General features: G+C 50.5%; 1 protein-coding gene across 1 annotated transcript in view; it reads right to left on the reverse strand.

The window, feature by feature from the left end:
• The window catches only part of Cdh13 (cadherin 13), a 726,505-nt gene that overhangs the window by 205,530 nt on the left and 503,002 nt on the right, over window positions 1-17,973 (reverse strand). The window contains exon 6 of the mRNA XM_042671463.1: window positions 14,451-14,595. Coding sequence (XP_042527397.1) covers window positions 14,451-14,595 — 145 coding nt within the window. The remainder of the gene's footprint in view (window positions 1-14,450; window positions 14,596-17,973) is intronic.

The raw sequence follows: 17,973 nt of genomic DNA on the forward strand, positions 1-17,973 counted from the left end.
CGGGACAGCGCCCAGGCCCAGAGTTCAAGCCCTACCATTGACCAAAAAAAAAATTAACATTATAGTAAATATGCCTAATTGTATATCTATTACAATAGCAAAGAAACAAAATGAAAGAACATTTCATCTTACAACGATCAAAATAGGAATAAATTCAACAAAAGAAATTTAAGACTTGTGGGCTGAAAACTATGAATTACTGAGGGACATGAAGGACAAATGAATGGAAAGATATCCCATGTTCATGGACTGGGAGTCATAATATTGTTGGGCTGGAAATGTTCTTCAGGTCACTCTACAGATCAGTTCAATACAATGCCCATCAAAATTCCAGTTGCCTTTTTTCTTGTCTTGAGAGAAACAGACAAGTTGAGCCTAAAATTACATTCATATATAAAGGATGCAGAACAGGCAAAGAAGTAGGGGACGGCAGCAAATAAACACTAGGTCCTCCCCCCCCCCTTCCCTCCCTCCTTCCCTCCTCCTTTCCTTTCTTTTTCTTTTGGTATACAGAATAAGACTGCTATATTAGAAGACAGATAAGAAGTGTTGAAGAAAAAGAAAGCAGGAAATCTTACACAAAATGCACAGTGGAGCAATTGCTTTGGAAAATGGTCTGAAAGATTCTCAAAAGGTAACAGGTGCGTTCTCCTCAGCCCCCAGCATGGGAAGCTCTGAGGCGGCTCGGCCTGGGCTGGCCCTGCTTCCTCACCCGTGGTATCTCTTATCTCTGGTCTTCCTCTTTTGTTTTTCTTGGTTTAGTGATGTTTGTATACATTTATCTTCTCGGTTGACAGATCATCATGGTGTACACTTACGCATTATCAAGTGATGTTTTGATATATGTACACAATGTACCGTGATTAAATCAAGCTAATTAATGTATCCATCATCTCAGAAATCCTGTCATTCAAGGCAGCGTGGGTGAATTTGGGAGACATTATGCCATGTGAAATTTAAAAAGCCAGGCGTAGAAAGGCAAACCGCGGGAGCCCAGCCTTATGTGGGATTCAGGCAAGTTGAACTTGCAGGAGTGGGGGTGGAATGGGGCTGGGTGTTGGGAAGGAGAGGAGGAGGAGGAGGATTTGCTCGCTGAAGGGTACATGGTTGTAGGCTCTGAGATTTGTTAGACAGCAGGGGGACTTTAATGTACTCTGTGGTTTCCCTCCCCCTCCCTTCCCCCCCACTGTTCTTGAAGGCTCATGTGGGTTGTTTTGGTTTCCTTGGGATAATCCCAGGCAATTCCCCAAGTTTAAGATCCTCTGGTGCAGAGGATCTCTGCACGGGCAGAGTCTCTTTTGCCCATGCGGGGTAAGCTACCACAGGAGAAACATCGTGGAAAGGGAGCACAGGCCCAAACCTCTGCCCCGGATGGTGTGACCGGGCGACAGGGAGCCTGGACGTCTACGCAGAGGGCATGCTGGGTGTGTCTCTGAGAGGGTTTCTAGAGGACATGAAGCTTTCTCTACACACTGCCCTCCCTGGGGTGGGTGGGCCTCCTCCAATCAGGAGAAGGCTTGAGCAGAAGGGACGGCTGAGCCGGAGTGACCGTGTGCCACTTCCCCGCCTGGCCTAGTCTTTTTCCAGCCTTTGGACCTGAACCAAAACATCCTTTGGCCATGAGACAAAAAAACCAATGACAGCATCAGCTCTGGTTCTCGGGCCTCCAGTCTCAGCCTAGAGCTACAGGTCAGCTTTTCTGGATTTCCAGCGTGCTAGAGGGTCCATTCCTGATAGCGAGAGCGGGGGAGCGGGTGTGGAGGGAGTGGGTTGAAGTCGGTTTCTCTCAGCCTCTGTCCGCAAGCTGTTGGAAGAGTCTCTGCTTCGGTGCAGGCGCTCAGACCCCGAAGGTGCAAGGTCAGCCTCGAGCCCTCTCTGGCGCCCACTGTCGGGCCCTGAGGTCCCCCCCCACTTCAGGCACAGCTCTCTGTTCCTGGGTGGGGAACAGCAGCACCCCTGTCCGGGTGTCTGCTGAGGATCCACTCTCAAAGCCCAGGGGAAGTAGTGGCACCCAGCCTCCTGCACACGCAGTCCCCGGACCGCGCTGACCGCCCAGCCTCTGCTGTGGTGTCTTCCTGTTCGGCCTACTCCATCCTGAGCTCTCACAGCTGAGCAGGGCAGAGATCGCCTCGCTCTGTTCCCTGCAGGCGGCCACTTCAAGGACATGCTTCCTCCCAAGGGGTTCTCCAGCTCATAATAAACCTTTAGGGAATGCTGGGTTTGCCTTCATTAACAGCCCTGAACCTTTGGGTATGTGGTGAGGTCCAGTCACTGGCTAATCCCAGATTGGCCCCCTGACCCTTCCCTCCACACACACACACACACACACACACACACACACACACACACACACACACACACACGCATGTATGCATGCATGCATGCACATGCACAGTGCTGTGCACACTTGCAGCAATGCTTCCTATGGGACTGGCGTGCAGCTGTGAGGGCCCACACCAGATCTTGTTGGTGGGAGAGCTGCTAAGGACGTGTTCCTCCTGAGAGGTGCTCACATGACCCTTTCCCAAGTTCCCCTTCTTTGAGCACAGACAGATTTGATGCCCAGGGCGGTGGCAATGTCTTGTAGCAACGTGGAGAGGTCCAAAGATTTGCAGAAATGCCAAGCGGCAAGTTATCCTAGCGCACGCAGGAGGCAATCCGAGCGAAGGAGGCTCTGCCGTCCTAATTGCTGGCGAGACCCATGCCGGAGAACGCATCCTCGAGTGATATTTTAGCAGATAAATGGAATCTCTGGGCCCCTGGTTACAGTTTTTCTAATTTTAGAAATTTTTCTTGTGGTGATGTTTGCCCTTTTGAAAATGTAGTTTGACCTTACCCTTTAATTTGCAATTAAGACCCAGCATGGCTGCACTGTCTCAGACTAAGAAGAAATCTCCCCCCCTGGTCAGGCCTGATCTTTCACACTTGGCCAGAACCATGCTGAGGTTTCTGTGGCTTTGTTTCTTGCATCCCCCCCACACAATCCAATCCACATTTCCTATTTAGATGCACAGCTTTGTCTAGGAAACCACACTGACGCTTCCATTAGAAACCAGTGAATAAGGGTAAATAAGTTTTATGGTGGCAGAGAAGCAGGCATACTAAAAAGCAATGAACCCTTACCCAGACAGGAAACCAGTGTCCTTGAAGGAAAATGAGTGGTGGGGTAGGCAGAGCCAATACTTGACTCCTCTTCGGACCATGCATCTTATCCAAGGGGCCTCTGTGTCCTCGCTGGGAACATGGTGGTAACCTAGCAGCGCCGTTGGGAGGGTGAGCTGGGATAATGAGCGAAGGGCAACCACCCTGGGGTCTCCTTGGAGATAACACCGATGGCTGACTTGTAGAGACAGCAGACATGGCTAGTTTGTCGGATGTGGGCAGGAACCCACAGCAGAGAGCGTTGGAGGGTAGAGGGCGACTGAAGGTCATTCACGTACACACAGGTGTGATCACGGGATGAAATGTCTTTCACGAAAGCCCACTGCTAGGTTCAACACTACTGTCAGAGACATGGACTCTGGTAGACCAAGAACAAAGACTTAGTCTGTGGCGAGTTCTTGAGAGTGTCAAGCTTGAGTCATGGACAGGCTTCCATCTAAATGAGATCTCAAAAGAAGAACAGCTCTTTAGAATCACGCAGTGAGCAGGGCCCTCCGGCAACGCGAGGGGCAATTTCTTATTTAATCAGTTGGAATTTTCATAGCTGGGAATCCTTGGTGTGAGAGACATATTAATAGCAATAAGGAACTGATCTGATAGAAAACAATTGAACAAACAGAAACAGGAGACGCTGCCGTTTGTGAGGAATCTGTGTGCCTTGAGGCTGTGTCTGTTGCCTCCTGCACTTCTCAAACAAACTGCCAGGTAAGCAGAGAGCAGCTCTGTTTTATGGGGGGCGTCACATTCCCACTATCTCCAATAACTCAGCATCTGCATAATTCAAGGCTAATCTTGACAAACGATGGTGCGTATCCACCAGGCAAATGCAGCATCTTCGGTGGCAAGAGCAGGTTTATTAAACTAAAAATGAACCTTATCTTTAGCGACAGAAAGGGACAAGGGTTGGATACAGGTGACACACAATGCGGGTGAGTAGGGCATGCCCCCCATCAACGGCCATACATTGTGCGAGTCTTTGTGTGTGAACTGTCCAGACAGACAGCAAGTAGAATTGAGGTTTGTTTTTTTTTAGGATGGTGAGGCTGTGGAGAATGAGAATCCATGTCTCCCGGCTGCAGAGTTTCTATCTGGGATGGTGGAAATACTTTAAATCAATTGTGGTGATGATTACATAATTCCTTGAGGGTACTAAAAACCAGTGAGTCATGTTCAAATGGATCAGCAGTGAAACGTGTGTGTGTGTGTGTGTGTGAATGTGTGTGTGAGAGAGAGACAGAGACAGAGAGACAGAGACAGACACAGAGACAGAGACAGACTGACAGAGTGCTCACGTGACTAGCCTTGCACTTGGAAACACGATCTGTGACAAGTGCTCAGAACTCGGAGAGTCACTGCCCCGCCTTTGTGCACAATGCGATTTCATGAGCGTTTCTCTATTGGGTGGTTTCAAACTGGCTCCATCGGGGCTCAGACATTATGTGTCAGTGAATCATCAGCCACTGACGATGGGGAGGTGGAGGCTCAGAGGAGCACTTCTGGGAAGAGGTGGAACCAGGACTGGAATTCAGCTCCAGAGTGCTTCAGAGCTCTTCTGAGGCCTGAGAGCTGCCGGGTAACCGCCGGGAGCCTGGGACCCTGAGGTCAGCACCCCGCCCCTGGTAGCCGCTGCCATTTATGGCACGTGTGGTTCGCGTCAGGAGGATGTGCTCACGGCCTCACAGCTGTCCGTTTGGGGCACTGTCGCTGTCCTCATTTCACAGAGGAGCCATCCCAAGGCACATGCTCAAGGCGGGATGTGCTCAAGCTCTCGCGTGTGGAGGTGGAGGTGTGATGGCGGCCAGGGCTCGGGAGTCCTGGGCAGCATTCTTGTCAGGACCTGTCTGTCTCCCCAGGGAACTCACCGGTGCATCCTGAGGATGAATGGTCCATTGACTCTCGGCAAGAAGAGAAATGACTGTTTTCTGGAGAACCTCTGGAGCCCTCCTAATGTGCCCTCCTCTTCCCTCTGCAGCTCTTGGAACGGGGACTCGGGGCCAGTGCATGTACCCAAATGGTAGCCACACAACGGCACGCGTTATTGGAGCATTTCTAGGGCAGCCGTGTTGGAGGATTGTCCGAGTGTGCAGGGATCATAGACAATCAAAACAAATTTCCATCAAAAGGCACTGAGTCTGTTTTAATCTAATAAAGATATCTAACCACAAAGAGACCTCAGAGCATCTTCTGGGAAGAACTCTAAGGTAATGCAGGAGACAAAGACCATTTTTATTCCATTAAAGACGCGATTTTCTGATGACCATATTTAGGCTGGTGACACACGCAGGAGCAAGGGGGGTGGCACAGAAAAGTGGTTAAAGAGCAAGCCTCAAAGTCAGACCGATTTTCTGGGCGTCAGTCATGCTGTGTGAGTGACGCTGGATATGTCAGTTGGTATTAGATTTGGCTACCGACACGGAGTGAGTCAGGCAAGACAGAGTTTTTGTACTACCTCACGCGAGAGTTCCGGAGAACAGCCATGCGGAGCTGGCTCTCATCACACAGGCGGCAGAATCCAGTCTCTAGCTCTCACCCCATGTCCCCTGAACGTGGCTTCTCTTCCGGAGGCCACCTCACAGAGCAAGGTGGCTACTTGAGTTCTAGCCTTCACACCCTATTCCATCCAGGTAGAAACAAACAAACAAAAAAGAAATATATGGCGGCAAGATAGAACACAACTTGGATCCCTTTACAATCCAGCCCAGAAATGTAACGCACAGCCTTGTTGACAGCTCATTGGCTGGTGCTATGTCACATGACCACATCTAGCTGCAAGAGAAGCTGAACAATAGATTTTTATATAGATGTGTCTCTACTATTATACTTTGGGATCTTTACTAGAAGATAGCAGAATAGATACTGGGGAACTAGTCAGTGCTGCCCTGCAGATCTTGTTTTCCAACTTCCTTCCTTCCTTCCTTCCTTCCTTCTTTCCTTCCTTCCTTGCTTCCTTCCTTCCTGCCTCCCTTCCTGCCTCCCTTCCTTCCTTTCTTCCTTTTCAAGACTGGGACTTGAACTTGGTATCTGATGTTTTTACTGGTGGTCTAGCACTCTACCAGGCCTCCAACCTTTCCATATTTTGAAGCCTGACTTTCCTTGTTGAAGGCTGTGTCTGCCTGGGGTGTTGGCCTCCCATATTTACCAAGGGAGCATCCTCCAGCTCCCCCACCCTCCCCAGGACGGAGCTCCACCGCAGGGTCCCCAAGCGGCAGGACTCTTTCCCTTTGCGGCCTTGCTCCTCCAGACTGCAGGTTTGATTTCATCAGGGAATCTTTCCGAGTTCCCCAGCCCAGTGCCTCGGACATTTCCAGCTGGACAGCTCTCCATGGCGGGGCTGCCCCATGCTTTTTACAATGTTTAGCCTTGGCCACTGCCGCTACATCCCTCTTGTATCCTTCCCCGCCCCACCTGCCACCAGAAGCATCTCCCTGGGGACAAAACTGTACAGCAAGAATGTTGAGGCACTGCTGTGTGGGTTTGGAGTTCCTCTAACCGGACGGACAGGGGGAGCAACCTCCTGGCCTACCTCAGCGTCATTGCACGGGGCAGCGTTTCCCAGGAAATGACGCGGATCGTCCTTCGCTCACTCTCGAAAATCTACCCGGATGTTCCGAATGCTGCACCACGGGCAAACTGAACTTGACCCAACAAATCTCGCGTACGTGCATTGGGGTGTGCCCCGTGGCCTCCCTGGCTCAGGACTTTGGTGGGAAACATCATCATGGCCCCTCCGCCAGCCAGGGGGAGGATGGACTGGCGGAAGTGAGGACGGGAGAGAAGGCAGCAGGTGCTTGGGCTGTCTGATCTCAAGGGACCAGGCCAGCCTGGCTCTCCAATTATTCTGAAAAGAGGGCTTGTTCCCAAAGACACAGAGATACCCTGCTGTCCCCCTCCGGAAGGAGACACCCGGGGTAGCAGCCGGTCGCAACGGGACTTCAACCGAGAAAAGAGGCTAAAGAAAACGAAGAAACGAGAACAAGAAGTAGAATTCCCCAAGCCTAACTTTTGAGAACTCTTTAAACAGCCTCAGTCTCCTGGATAATAAAATATTGAATTTTTTTAAAAAAAAGATTGCAGTTATAATTAAGCAAGAAAGCTGTAGGCCTATTAAAGTTTTTTCTTTGATACTGGAAAACTCAACGCATGGCCTATATTTTATAAAACATACACTTGAAAGGGATTTTATATGCCCTCTTCCCATGGAACTTCACATGTCGAGTCTCCTGGTTAGTTAAGAAAAGGGTGATTCGATACGTAAATTACTCGGGGCTTTTTAAAGAAATAGGCTGCACGGGAGGGCGAAGTCACTGGGAGGCATCTGGATCAATGGGAGCCGCCATCCTGGGCTCAGTCCTTGGATGGGGGCAGATTCTCAGCAAAGGTGCTGTGGGGGAGAAGTTGCTTCTTCAACGGGCTCTCCAGGGTCGTGTCTCTTCTAACCAATGCCCCTGCACCCTCCTGATGGATGGCCCTGCCCTCCTCGTGAATCTCTGCCACACTGAGTGGCCAGGGTAACCTGGCCAGCCCTGCCATTGGGAGATGGCAGAGGGAAGGAGGTGTGTCCATCCCTCTCTAGTCTCTTCCTTCCCCACTGCCTGTCTGGCTGTCTGCCTCTTGTCTATCTGTCCATCTACCTGCCTGTCTCACTACTGTGTAAGGAAACGTCTTCTATACTCTGAGTGGCTCCATGGTTCTACAGTGGCCAGCACCATGCTCATAGGCAGGGATGGCACACCGCTCAGGACCCGGGAGAGAACAGTGCTGACAAACAGGGATGTCCTGGAGACCCTCACTGAAGGAGCCCCGGGGAATCTCGGGAGCCAGATCTGCCCCACTCCCTACTTCCCTTTAAATAAAGTTTTATTGGCACACAGACAAGCCCACTCATCATGCATTGACTTGACCTTCATTCCACACTGGCCGAACAAAGGGCTGTGAGACGAGACACGCTGGGCTGCCTTTCTACCAGATTAGAGGGTCCGGCCTTCCTCCGTATCTCACCAGCACCTCCAGGATCTCGAAGGCTCCGAGGAACCAGCAGCACATCTAACAGATGTGGTGCTGACCCTCAGAGGGGCGTTGGATGAAGGCGGGAAGATCTGACCAGACTGAAGGCAGCAGTGACTAGTCTGTGTGAGACCTCACCTGGAGACCTTCAGACACAGGAGCAGCTCGGTAGAGATTCCGTGTCTTCTCTGATCAGATAGAGGCAAGAGCTATGAAGTTCAAAGAAGCTCACACAGCCCTGTCCACAGCATTCACGACTGCAATTTCCCCTTTGGGGAATGGTCTCTGCTCGAATTATGCAACCCTTTCATTGTACTGTTAAATGACACGTACCATCCGCCACTGATTCACACCCTTCCTAAGGCCATGCCAACACTCTGCAGCCCGGTGATGATGCCCTTCCCCGGCTACACTGCACGGCCTCCTTTCCAGCAGCGGCTGGAGGCGGGTCAGCACAAATGACTGTGGTCCGCTTCCTTCCAAATCGAGAACTTGGTGATACAACAACACAAGCTATTGAGTCTAAACCAGAGAAACACACACACACCAATCTGTATGTTCATCTGTGCCAAGACGAGATACGGCAGCCCGACGCATGAGCTTAGGTGAACTATAAAACAAAATCCTCTGGATACAAGCACCCCTCAAACCTGAATCCAAACATAATAAGGCATAGCTTTGGTCTGGGTAAGCCTACGGGTGTGAATTTCTCTTAAATAAATCACCATCAAGTGGGAGAGGACGAACAATACCCAGCAGAATTGATTACAAGAGCAGAGATGTGCAAACAACTTGGATCAATAGGGGACTGGTGAAATAGATGGGGGTAGACCCAGACACCAGGCGTTCGCCACAGCGATGTGGTTCGATGCCTATTGATTCTGGAAAGCATTTCTAGGGCCAGTGCAGTGCGGGTTGCAATTCTCAGACAAGAAGGTGGGGTCCCATTTCTGCATGTGTGTACCTGCTTCTCTGTGAGAATCCCAAGAGAACGAGGCTCGTTGACATGACAACTGTACTCATCTTTGGATGGGGAGGTGCGGCGTAACTATACTTTCTTTCACTTATAAAAAGCTTAAAAACATTGAGTTATTTTATCCATCTCTTTTTTGTTTGGTGGTACCAGGGTGAGAAACTCTACTGCTTGGCCCACCTCTTTGTTTGTGCTTGTGGTTACTTTTCAGAGAGTGTCTCATGCTTTTGGCATGGGCTGGCCTCAGACTGGCGATCCTGCTATTCTGCCTCCCAAGTAGTTGGGATTACAGGTGTGAGCTACCATACTCAGGCCAAATTCTTTTATTTCCTAACTCATACTTAAGAAAACAACAACAAAGTGGCTACCTGCCCAATACCCTAGAAACCACAGATGTGCTGGGTCCACTAAGGACAGAAGAGATAGATTGTAGTTTAAAAGTTTGAAAGTGCTAGTGAAGAAAACTTGAATGGTGAGTGGGTGGGAAGTCACATCAACTAGGAGTAGACAGGGGCTTGCCGCTGGGCTGCATCCCAGACCAAGCATGCTGCCTGAGCTCAGTGCCAGACACCAACTTTCAAACGGCACGTCTACCTTTACGCATCTCAAGACATGATGGAAAGCAGCCACTGCCAAGCCAAGCTGAGCTCTTCATAGGCCTGTTTGTCCCAAAGACCACTCAACCAATGCTTCTCCCTTCTGTCTGGCCTGGTCATATTTGTTTAAAAATTAAAGACATTGGGCTGGGAAGGTGGCTCAGTGGTAGAGCGCTTGCCTTGCATGCCTGAGGCCCTGGGTTCGATTCCTCAGCACCACGTAAGCAAAAAGAAAAAAGCCGGAAGTGGCGCTGTGGCTCAAGTGGTAGAGCGCTAGCCTTGAGCTGAAGAGCTGAGGAACAGCACCCAGGCCCAGAGTTCAGGCCCCACGACCGGACCCAAAAAAAAAAAAAAAAAATTAAAGACATTGCGTCTGGAAGGTTAACAGGTGATCCTGTTAACATCCATATCCTGAGGGCCTCTTTTGCTGGACAGGAGATTGTACCCCTCCTGAGGTTAGTATTCCAGGTCTTCTTTATTCCTGGCCTTCTTTCTCCCTGCAGGGCTCTGAGTACCAGGAGAGAGGGAAGGAACTCTGGGCCCTGCTCACTGCAGTGCTTTGGGAGCCCAGAACAGTGCCACCTAGAGGGGACACGCGGAAAAAAAATACTGGCGGGGAGAAACCCAGGGCAGAGAAGCAGAAGAGAGGGAGGGCGGGCCCTTAGACTCTCCTCCGAGGAGAGAGGGTGACAAGGAGGAGTGACCTGGGTGGCCTCAGCCTCAGTGCGCGGCAGAGGGCCCTTCCTGACTCGTGTGGATGTCCAGGTCCTCCCTGTGTGAGAAGCTGAAATGCCACCGACGTCTTTCTGTCTTTGCGTTGCCTGCCTGTTTGTTTCTGTCGGAAGCGGTGGGGGGCGCTCTCCCCGCTGCCTGGCTGCCGGGCAGGGTAGGCCAGGCCGGGAGGGGGAACGGAGCCAAGGCGTCTTGTTGGAAGGCAGCCCGTGTGCACAGCCGGCTGAGCGTGCACAGCCAGCTCCCCTTCATCTTCAGGTTTGGGGGACCCAGGTCTCAGCTACCTTGCCCCCAGGCTGGGGTGATTTTCGTGGTGTGTTTAATGTCCTTTGGTAGCGTTTCCCTCCAGACCCACCCTGGTAGCTGGAGAGGGGTTCGCTGACGGCCGGTCCTGGCCCTCTCTCCCCGCCCCCCTCCTCCTGGGGGTCCTCGCACTTGCCAGGTAAACCACACGACTGTCCTCATCAGAGTCCCACCCAGGGAAGCCAAGGCCTGTTCACAGCTGGCTCTTTATCAAAGTGCCCTGAGCATGGGTGGCAAAATACTTGTGAGCTGGTGCCCTGGGGATGCCTGGCATGTTGTGGGAACTCAGAAAACACCCAACTGGCCCACGGGACAGCCAGAGCCCCGGCCTAGGCCCCATAAATCAACGCAGGGACTCAGCCAAAGGAGCTCATAGTCCGCAGAGTTCCAAGACCATTAATTTCTGTCGATCTGCCTTCATCCAGGAGTGATTCCTGAAAACAACACCCGGAGTGCGGCACCAGCCTCTGGGAACGGCCCGTCTGCACGCAGACAAACACAGGTGACCTTCCTCCGTGATGAATGTGTGCTGAGGACATCCCGGTGCAGCGGGACACGACAGTGATGCTTGCCTTGATGGGAGATGAATTCTCCTTCACACCCTGTGTGTTTCTGTGCTTTACCTTTGCTAAAGGGTAGGATGCCAGAGTAGAAAGAATAATTGCGGTATTAACGGTACGCCGGCGTCTCCTGAACATTTGTTATGCACTAGCTCTGGGTGAAGCGCAGCCTTATTTAATCCCCACACAGACGCTCAGGAGGACACACAGCTGTGACCACATCCTCCACCCCCAACTTAGAGACAAGGCAATGGAGGCTTCTAGAAGGCCCTACAACTTGCCCAAGCTCTTACTATGTTCAGAAACTAGACAGAGCATCAGATCGGGCAATAATTTGTGGGGGTATGGTGTAAAATGAAAATGTGGGGGTCCCTTGTGCCACAATGGGAAAGCGTTTTGAGATGGTAACAAGTTTTAAACCAAGTTGGGGGTCCCTCTGAACTTGGGGTGTGGTGAGGTGCTCTGGGATGCGGGTTTGGAAAAAGGGGATGTGGGTGATGGCCAGGATCAAGATGTCCATGGTATGAGAGGTCTCAATAGATCCACTCATCTGATAGAGCGCCACACCGCTAGATCTGCAAGTAGGAAAGACCCTGTGCCCGGAATCCAGAGACAAGGACCTCAATTGTGCTCTCTCTACCAACTGGGCAATGAGGGCAAGTTCCCACACCCTGTTCAGGTGTAGTTTTACTATCCACAACATGGTGATTGTGGTGGCTGCCCCTCATGGTAGGAAAGCCCAGAGGAGGAAATGGTGTGGTACAATCTAAAGCTTCAGGGGTGCACGGTGGGAGCAGGGTTAATTCTGGTGACTGACTGCATCCCCAAGGTTTGTGCACCAGTGCAAAGTACCCCCGAGCAAAGGTCGATATCTCATGTTACATGTCCAACCCTCTACTCCAGTTGGGAACTGGAACACACCGAATTCTTTCCCAGGTGAATGTCTCTTCCAGTAAAACAGGCGCTGGACAATGTCGGCACCACACAGGACTCAGCCACAGACATGGTGCGTGATGGAAACAGGGTGTGTGTGTGTGTGTGTGTGGGGGGGGGGTAATGGTTACAGCTGGCCAGGGTTGTTGGAATAAGGAACAGGGTTTCAGCTGGGGAGGAGGCTAGACTTAAGTACGATGCCATCAGATTCCCACTGTCCCGTTCATGCCCTTGAGTCTGTCTTCCCTACAGCTCTCTTGCACAATGCTAATTAAGCGAACTGTTTTCCTCGAAGAGTTCTTCTGCAAAATGTTCCACGTTCATGACCCTCCTTCCCCAAATATGACCAATTCCATTTCAGTGCTCGCCGGACAGTTACAGGGTGCCAGAAAAGCAAACAATGAGTCAGGCCAAAGTCTGCGTTGCCAGCGGCAGGCTTTATGCATTTTAAGGGATAAGACCAATCCTATAGAGCTCTGAGTAGATTTATGTTTTCTGGAGCTGTGTCTACCCCTAACCGAGTAGCTTTGTGCTTTAAGAAATTCAAAGGCGTGAAGGAGTCTATTTTTCTCTGGAAGTATGACACGTGTGTGTGTGTGTGTGTGTGTGTGTGTATGTATGTAAAGCAATGAAATTGGAAACTCTTTTCTAAACTCCAAGGAGGGACCCAGTGGAAGGAAGACTGGGCCTCATCTAACCGCACACACATACACAGTGTGTAAAGACTTGTGCATGTGCCCGGCGCCTGGTGTGCTGTTGCTGTTTACACCGACAGTGCGTGCACGCTCCAGTCGCTCAAGCACAGAGCCAGAGGGCCACACAGGAAAGCAGGAGGTGCCCGCTCTGCTCCAACTCTGGATCCTTTGATAGCCTTGTTGTCCTTCATGACCTGTTCAACTGGCTTAAGTAGATTTCTGTAAACACCAAATCCTAGCTCCAGAGCCTCTCTCCCCGGAAGCCCCCTCCCTACCAAGAGGTACGGCGTGGCTGGCCAGCTCTGACGTGTTCGAGCGCGTCTTTGCGGCCCCGGCTCTACTTCTCCAGGCCTGTCTTCACTACTCCCCCCCATCACCTTCCCGCACAACACAGAAAATTCACCCTCCATTTGTGCCAGGTTCATTCCAAGCTGGGCAGGGAGAGGGTCCCCCTTCCTCCTGGACCTTAGGAAGGGCACAGAAACCCAGCTCTGGGAAACTGAAAAGAAATGTTAGACAGCTTGCATAGAATTATTCACCTGGCAGTCTGGGAAGGTTACCATGGCAACGCTTCCAGAGCCTCCTGTATCTACACACCACTGATGCTATCCCATCAATTCAGCAAAGAGGGATCACCGGCAAGGTGGGCCCTGGGCTTCCGTCTCCTTTCTGGTCTGCTGAATGACTCTTTTACTCATTTCTCAGGCACAATCAGACCCAGCCCTAGTGAGAAAATAATATGGTGTCTTTTCACTCAATTGTGTCTGAAAGCTTTGAATCAAAGTCTAATATAACTAGGATTTTTCTCCTTTGTTCTTCGCTTTCTTAAGCATTATACTCAGGGGCAGCTTCCGCTGCTGGCCCACGGAGGCTTTAATGAATGTATTCTGAGCCCAAATGGGAGCTCTAAATTTTCAAACCTTTCCTGACAAGTGAAACACGGAGGAAAGAGAGTGAAGAACTCTGCAGTACGCTGGAGTGGTCACCGTAACGGTAGCAACATGCACTTCCAGAGACGCAGAGACGCAGAGACAATGTCTACTTGTGTGTGCTGACTGAAGACCAATGCTTTCTCCACGAACATCTTCTCAGGGAAGGGGAAAAGGTGTGACCTGTCTCACCAAGATTGTTCTTAGGAAAAGGCAATTATAAAAAGAAATCACTGAGGAGTTTCTAGTTCTCGTCAACTCTGGGCTCTTAGGGGGAATGTGAGAGATTTACACGCATCTATCAAGAGAGTCTCAGAGATGAGGCTGTGGGTGCCCTGTGAGTATCAACCCCAGAGACCAGGGAAGACACTTTGGTAGACCCAGGTGTCCCCTGGCATGCAACAAGTGTCATCTTTCAGCGTTAGTGTCTATCCAGAAAAAAAGAAATTACACGTCCCCACGGAGGCAGCTAACAATTTGGAGCAACATCACAACATCAAGGATGCCACAGGTCACAGGGGACCACTTGGGCCTGACACCGACGGCAAGCCAGCCGGACATACCTGTGGGCGAGCCCTCCATGACGTGACCGATGTAAGGGCCTTCTCGGAAGACTGGTCTGTTGTCATTCTGATCGATTATGATGACTTCCAGGGGCACCGGGCCTTCGAGGGATTTGCCATTGACATCGATGGTCTCCACGAACAGCTATCCGGGCGAAGAGATGGGGGAGGGGAAGGAGAAGGAAGGCGTTAAATCACCACACACACTGAAATCAGGTTCCCCCAAGGCAGTAGGTTAGGTCAGCAATTTCATAAGCCCACTTTGCTTTCATAGGTTCGTCCCGGGGAGAAGAGAAACTCTGCATTCCAGAATCAGAGGCATAGATCAGCTCATGTGAGATTTCTCCCTTAGGACCGTTACAACTAATTCATCAAACCTGCAAAGTTAAAACAACAACAACAACAAAACAACCCACAAAAATCCCCCAGCCACAACTGAGAAAATGTGCTTACATTGCTTCTGTTTGTCCAACATCATGATCCTTTTAAAGGAATGCTACGCTAATAAAAATAATTGGCTACGCAGATATGAACTAAGCCCATTAACGGAGGACTGAGTGTTTAGTGTTGCTGAGAAGAAACCGGGGTCAGGAAGTATTTGTGGATGGCCTTTCACAGGCACTTTAGGAGTTTGGATGCAGCTCCATGATTCCCGCTTACATGGCCGTTGTTAATGAGCTATTTATTCATGGATTTCATGATCCCATGAAACCCTTCCAGAGAAATCTACTTTCAGACCTCAATGGAGGAGATAGCATTTAAAAAAGCAGCAGCAGCAGCAATAACAACAACAAAATGAAAACCCAGGCTGGGCAAGGTGGCTGATGCCTGTAATCCCAGCTAGTTTCAAGGCAGAGATTAGGAGGACAGAGGTCAGCCCAGGCGAAAAGCTACCAAGACCTCCATCTCCACCAAAAGGTTGAGTGTCCGCACCTGTGACCCCAGAGGTGTAAATAGGGTAAAGGAGAAAGGCCAGTCCTGGTCTCAAGGGCCAGATTCTACCCCAAAACCATAGAACTGCCTGGGCAAGAGGAAGGAGGTACTGTGTTTAATCCATTCTACCCCAAAACCATAGAACTGCCTGGGGAAGAGGAAGGAGGTACTGTGTTCAATCCTAAGCGCCACCAAAACATCAGAACAACCAAAAGAAAGACGGTACAACTAAAACCAAACGTGGGCTGTATGGTTTGTATGAGAAACAAAGCATTCTACCATGACCTGTTAAAAGGAAGCTCAGCCACCTCACGTCTGTGTGATAACTCAGAGACAGCCACGGCACCCCTGGGGGGCGAGGGCTGGGGAGGAGGGGGCAGGGTACCCCAGCCAGCCCAGGAGCGCACAGTGGAGCCCCAGGGCCAGGTCATAGCTGCGTGACCTTGAGCAAGATTCCCCGTCTCCCGGTTTTCTCATTCGTGAACTGGGGTGAATAAAAACACCCACCATGAGGAAGCCAATAACCAGTTAGCCAGCCAGTGTCCACTCAGGCATCCTGGCACATCACCCTTGCCCATGGGCCCTGATACAGGGGAGAGGGTGGACAGCAGAGATTCACCTTTGTGCAGCGGTGGAGTCTAGCGTGGAGCTGGGGAAGGTTGTTAACTGCCGAGAACCGGAGATCAGGAGTATCAGCCGCTGAGAACTGTGGTGCACACCATGGCCAGAATTAGCCTGAACTAGGAAAAGGAAGGCGCACACTCTTGAGGCAGAGAGCAATGCCTCCGGCCCTACCTGACCAATGGGACCGCAGTCCTGGAAATAGCATGTGAGAATTCATTGCTCGTGTGCTCTGCCCCACAGGCCAGCTCCCCGGTCCTCCTTGAGCTGCACTGCAGAGTCCAAGGTACCCGCTGCAGCGTGAAGTCTGGCAGCCATACTAAGTCAATGCCCAGCGTGAGGTGCTGGCAGGGGCGTGTTAGACTGTGGCCATTCCATAAACAGCCAAAGATCTTCGACCGATGAGTGAAGACATGCAAAATAGTATGCACGTCACTGGGCTGTTGATGTGATAAAACATTGGAGCCAGGCTATTTCTTTGTTTTTGTGCTTGGGCAGTAGTGAAGACTGAACTGGGGCCTCTGGCGGATGAGGCAGGGCTTCTACCCACTGAGCCACATCTCAGGACCCTTTGGCACTGGCTATTTCTGAGGAAGAGGCTTGCTTCGTGTCAAGGCTGGCCTGGGCTGCAGTGTTCTCATTCACCTTTTCTCAGGTCACTGTGGCCAACGGATGTGAACCACTGTTTCCAGCCAGTGTGCCTCCCCAAGATCTAAAGTAACGGGCACCTCCCCGTTGCACCCAGACCTCGGTTGAGATGGAGTCTGAGAAACTCCATTTTGTCTGGGCTGGCCTCCAACCGCAATCCTTATCTCTACCTCCCCCTAGCTAGCCTTACAGGCTTGAGCACTGGCCATGGCTCTGAGCAGAGAATGGACAGGAGGAGAGATTCACTTTGCCTCATGGTGTCAGTCACCGGGAAAGGTGGGGTGCAGCAGGCAAGAGGCCTCGGTCGGCTTCCGCCTCCTTCTCTTGTTCCATCAGAACCCCTAAGCTAATGGCATGGCACCCACATTCACGGCAGGCCTTCCCCCCTCAGTCCTCTTTGGAAACGCCCTCACAGACACGCAGAAGTGTGCTTTACCAACCCCTAGTCAAGCTGTCGATCAAACGAGCCACCTGCTTAGACACACACAGTGCACGAACACAGACTCTGCAGGACCTAAGCAAACTGAATCCAGGAGAGCGTGGAGAGAGGGACTGCCTTCCACGCCTTCTTTAACGTCACCCCATCCTTTCTTTTACTCGTACATTTTTGGACGCACATGTGCAAGCTTATTCACCCTCAATCACTCATGTGCACATCTATCTATCTATCTATCTATCTATCTATCTATCTATCTATCTATCTATCTATCTATCTATCTATCTAAAATCTATCATCTATCTAGCTAGCTATCTACCTATCATCTATCTATCTATCTATCATCTATCTATCATCTATCTATCTATACTTGATCTCTGAAGTAGATAAAAGAATGCAAGAATGTCTTATCTAAGAAAAAATTCCCAAGGCCAACCTCTTACTATCCATGCCCCAAGGAGATCTGACAGAGGAGGCACTTTTATTTTATTTTTTTAATGCTTTTTTTAAAACTAGCATAAAATGTTGCTTGCAAAGAAAAAAATCAATGAAATGACGCTTTGGGGGCTATGTCTTGAAATAACAAAAGCCTGGCTTTTTGTTCTCTCAAACAGCCCAGGATTTGACTTTAATTCAACCAAAAAAGCCTATGTCTAAAGATACCGACTATCTTGAGTTTGAATCTTAAGCTTCTCTATTCAAGATCTGTCCAGTATCATAAGCCACAGGTAGAACAGATAATCAAAATGCACATTTTCAAAATATATAGATACATTGAAACTGGGAAGGGCGGATTCCAGAAACTTCACGCCACAGAAAGACAGACAATGGGATAAAACTGCTCAGGGAAAAGGCAAAACATTGCAGTGAATCTCAGAAAACCAA

The sequence above is a fragment of the Dipodomys spectabilis genome, unplaced genomic scaffold, assembly GCF_019054845.1.
Source record: "Dipodomys spectabilis isolate Male_0828 unplaced genomic scaffold, ASM1905484v1 ptg000628l, whole genome shotgun sequence".
Lineage (NCBI taxonomy): Eukaryota > Metazoa > Chordata > Mammalia > Rodentia > Heteromyidae > Dipodomys > Dipodomys spectabilis.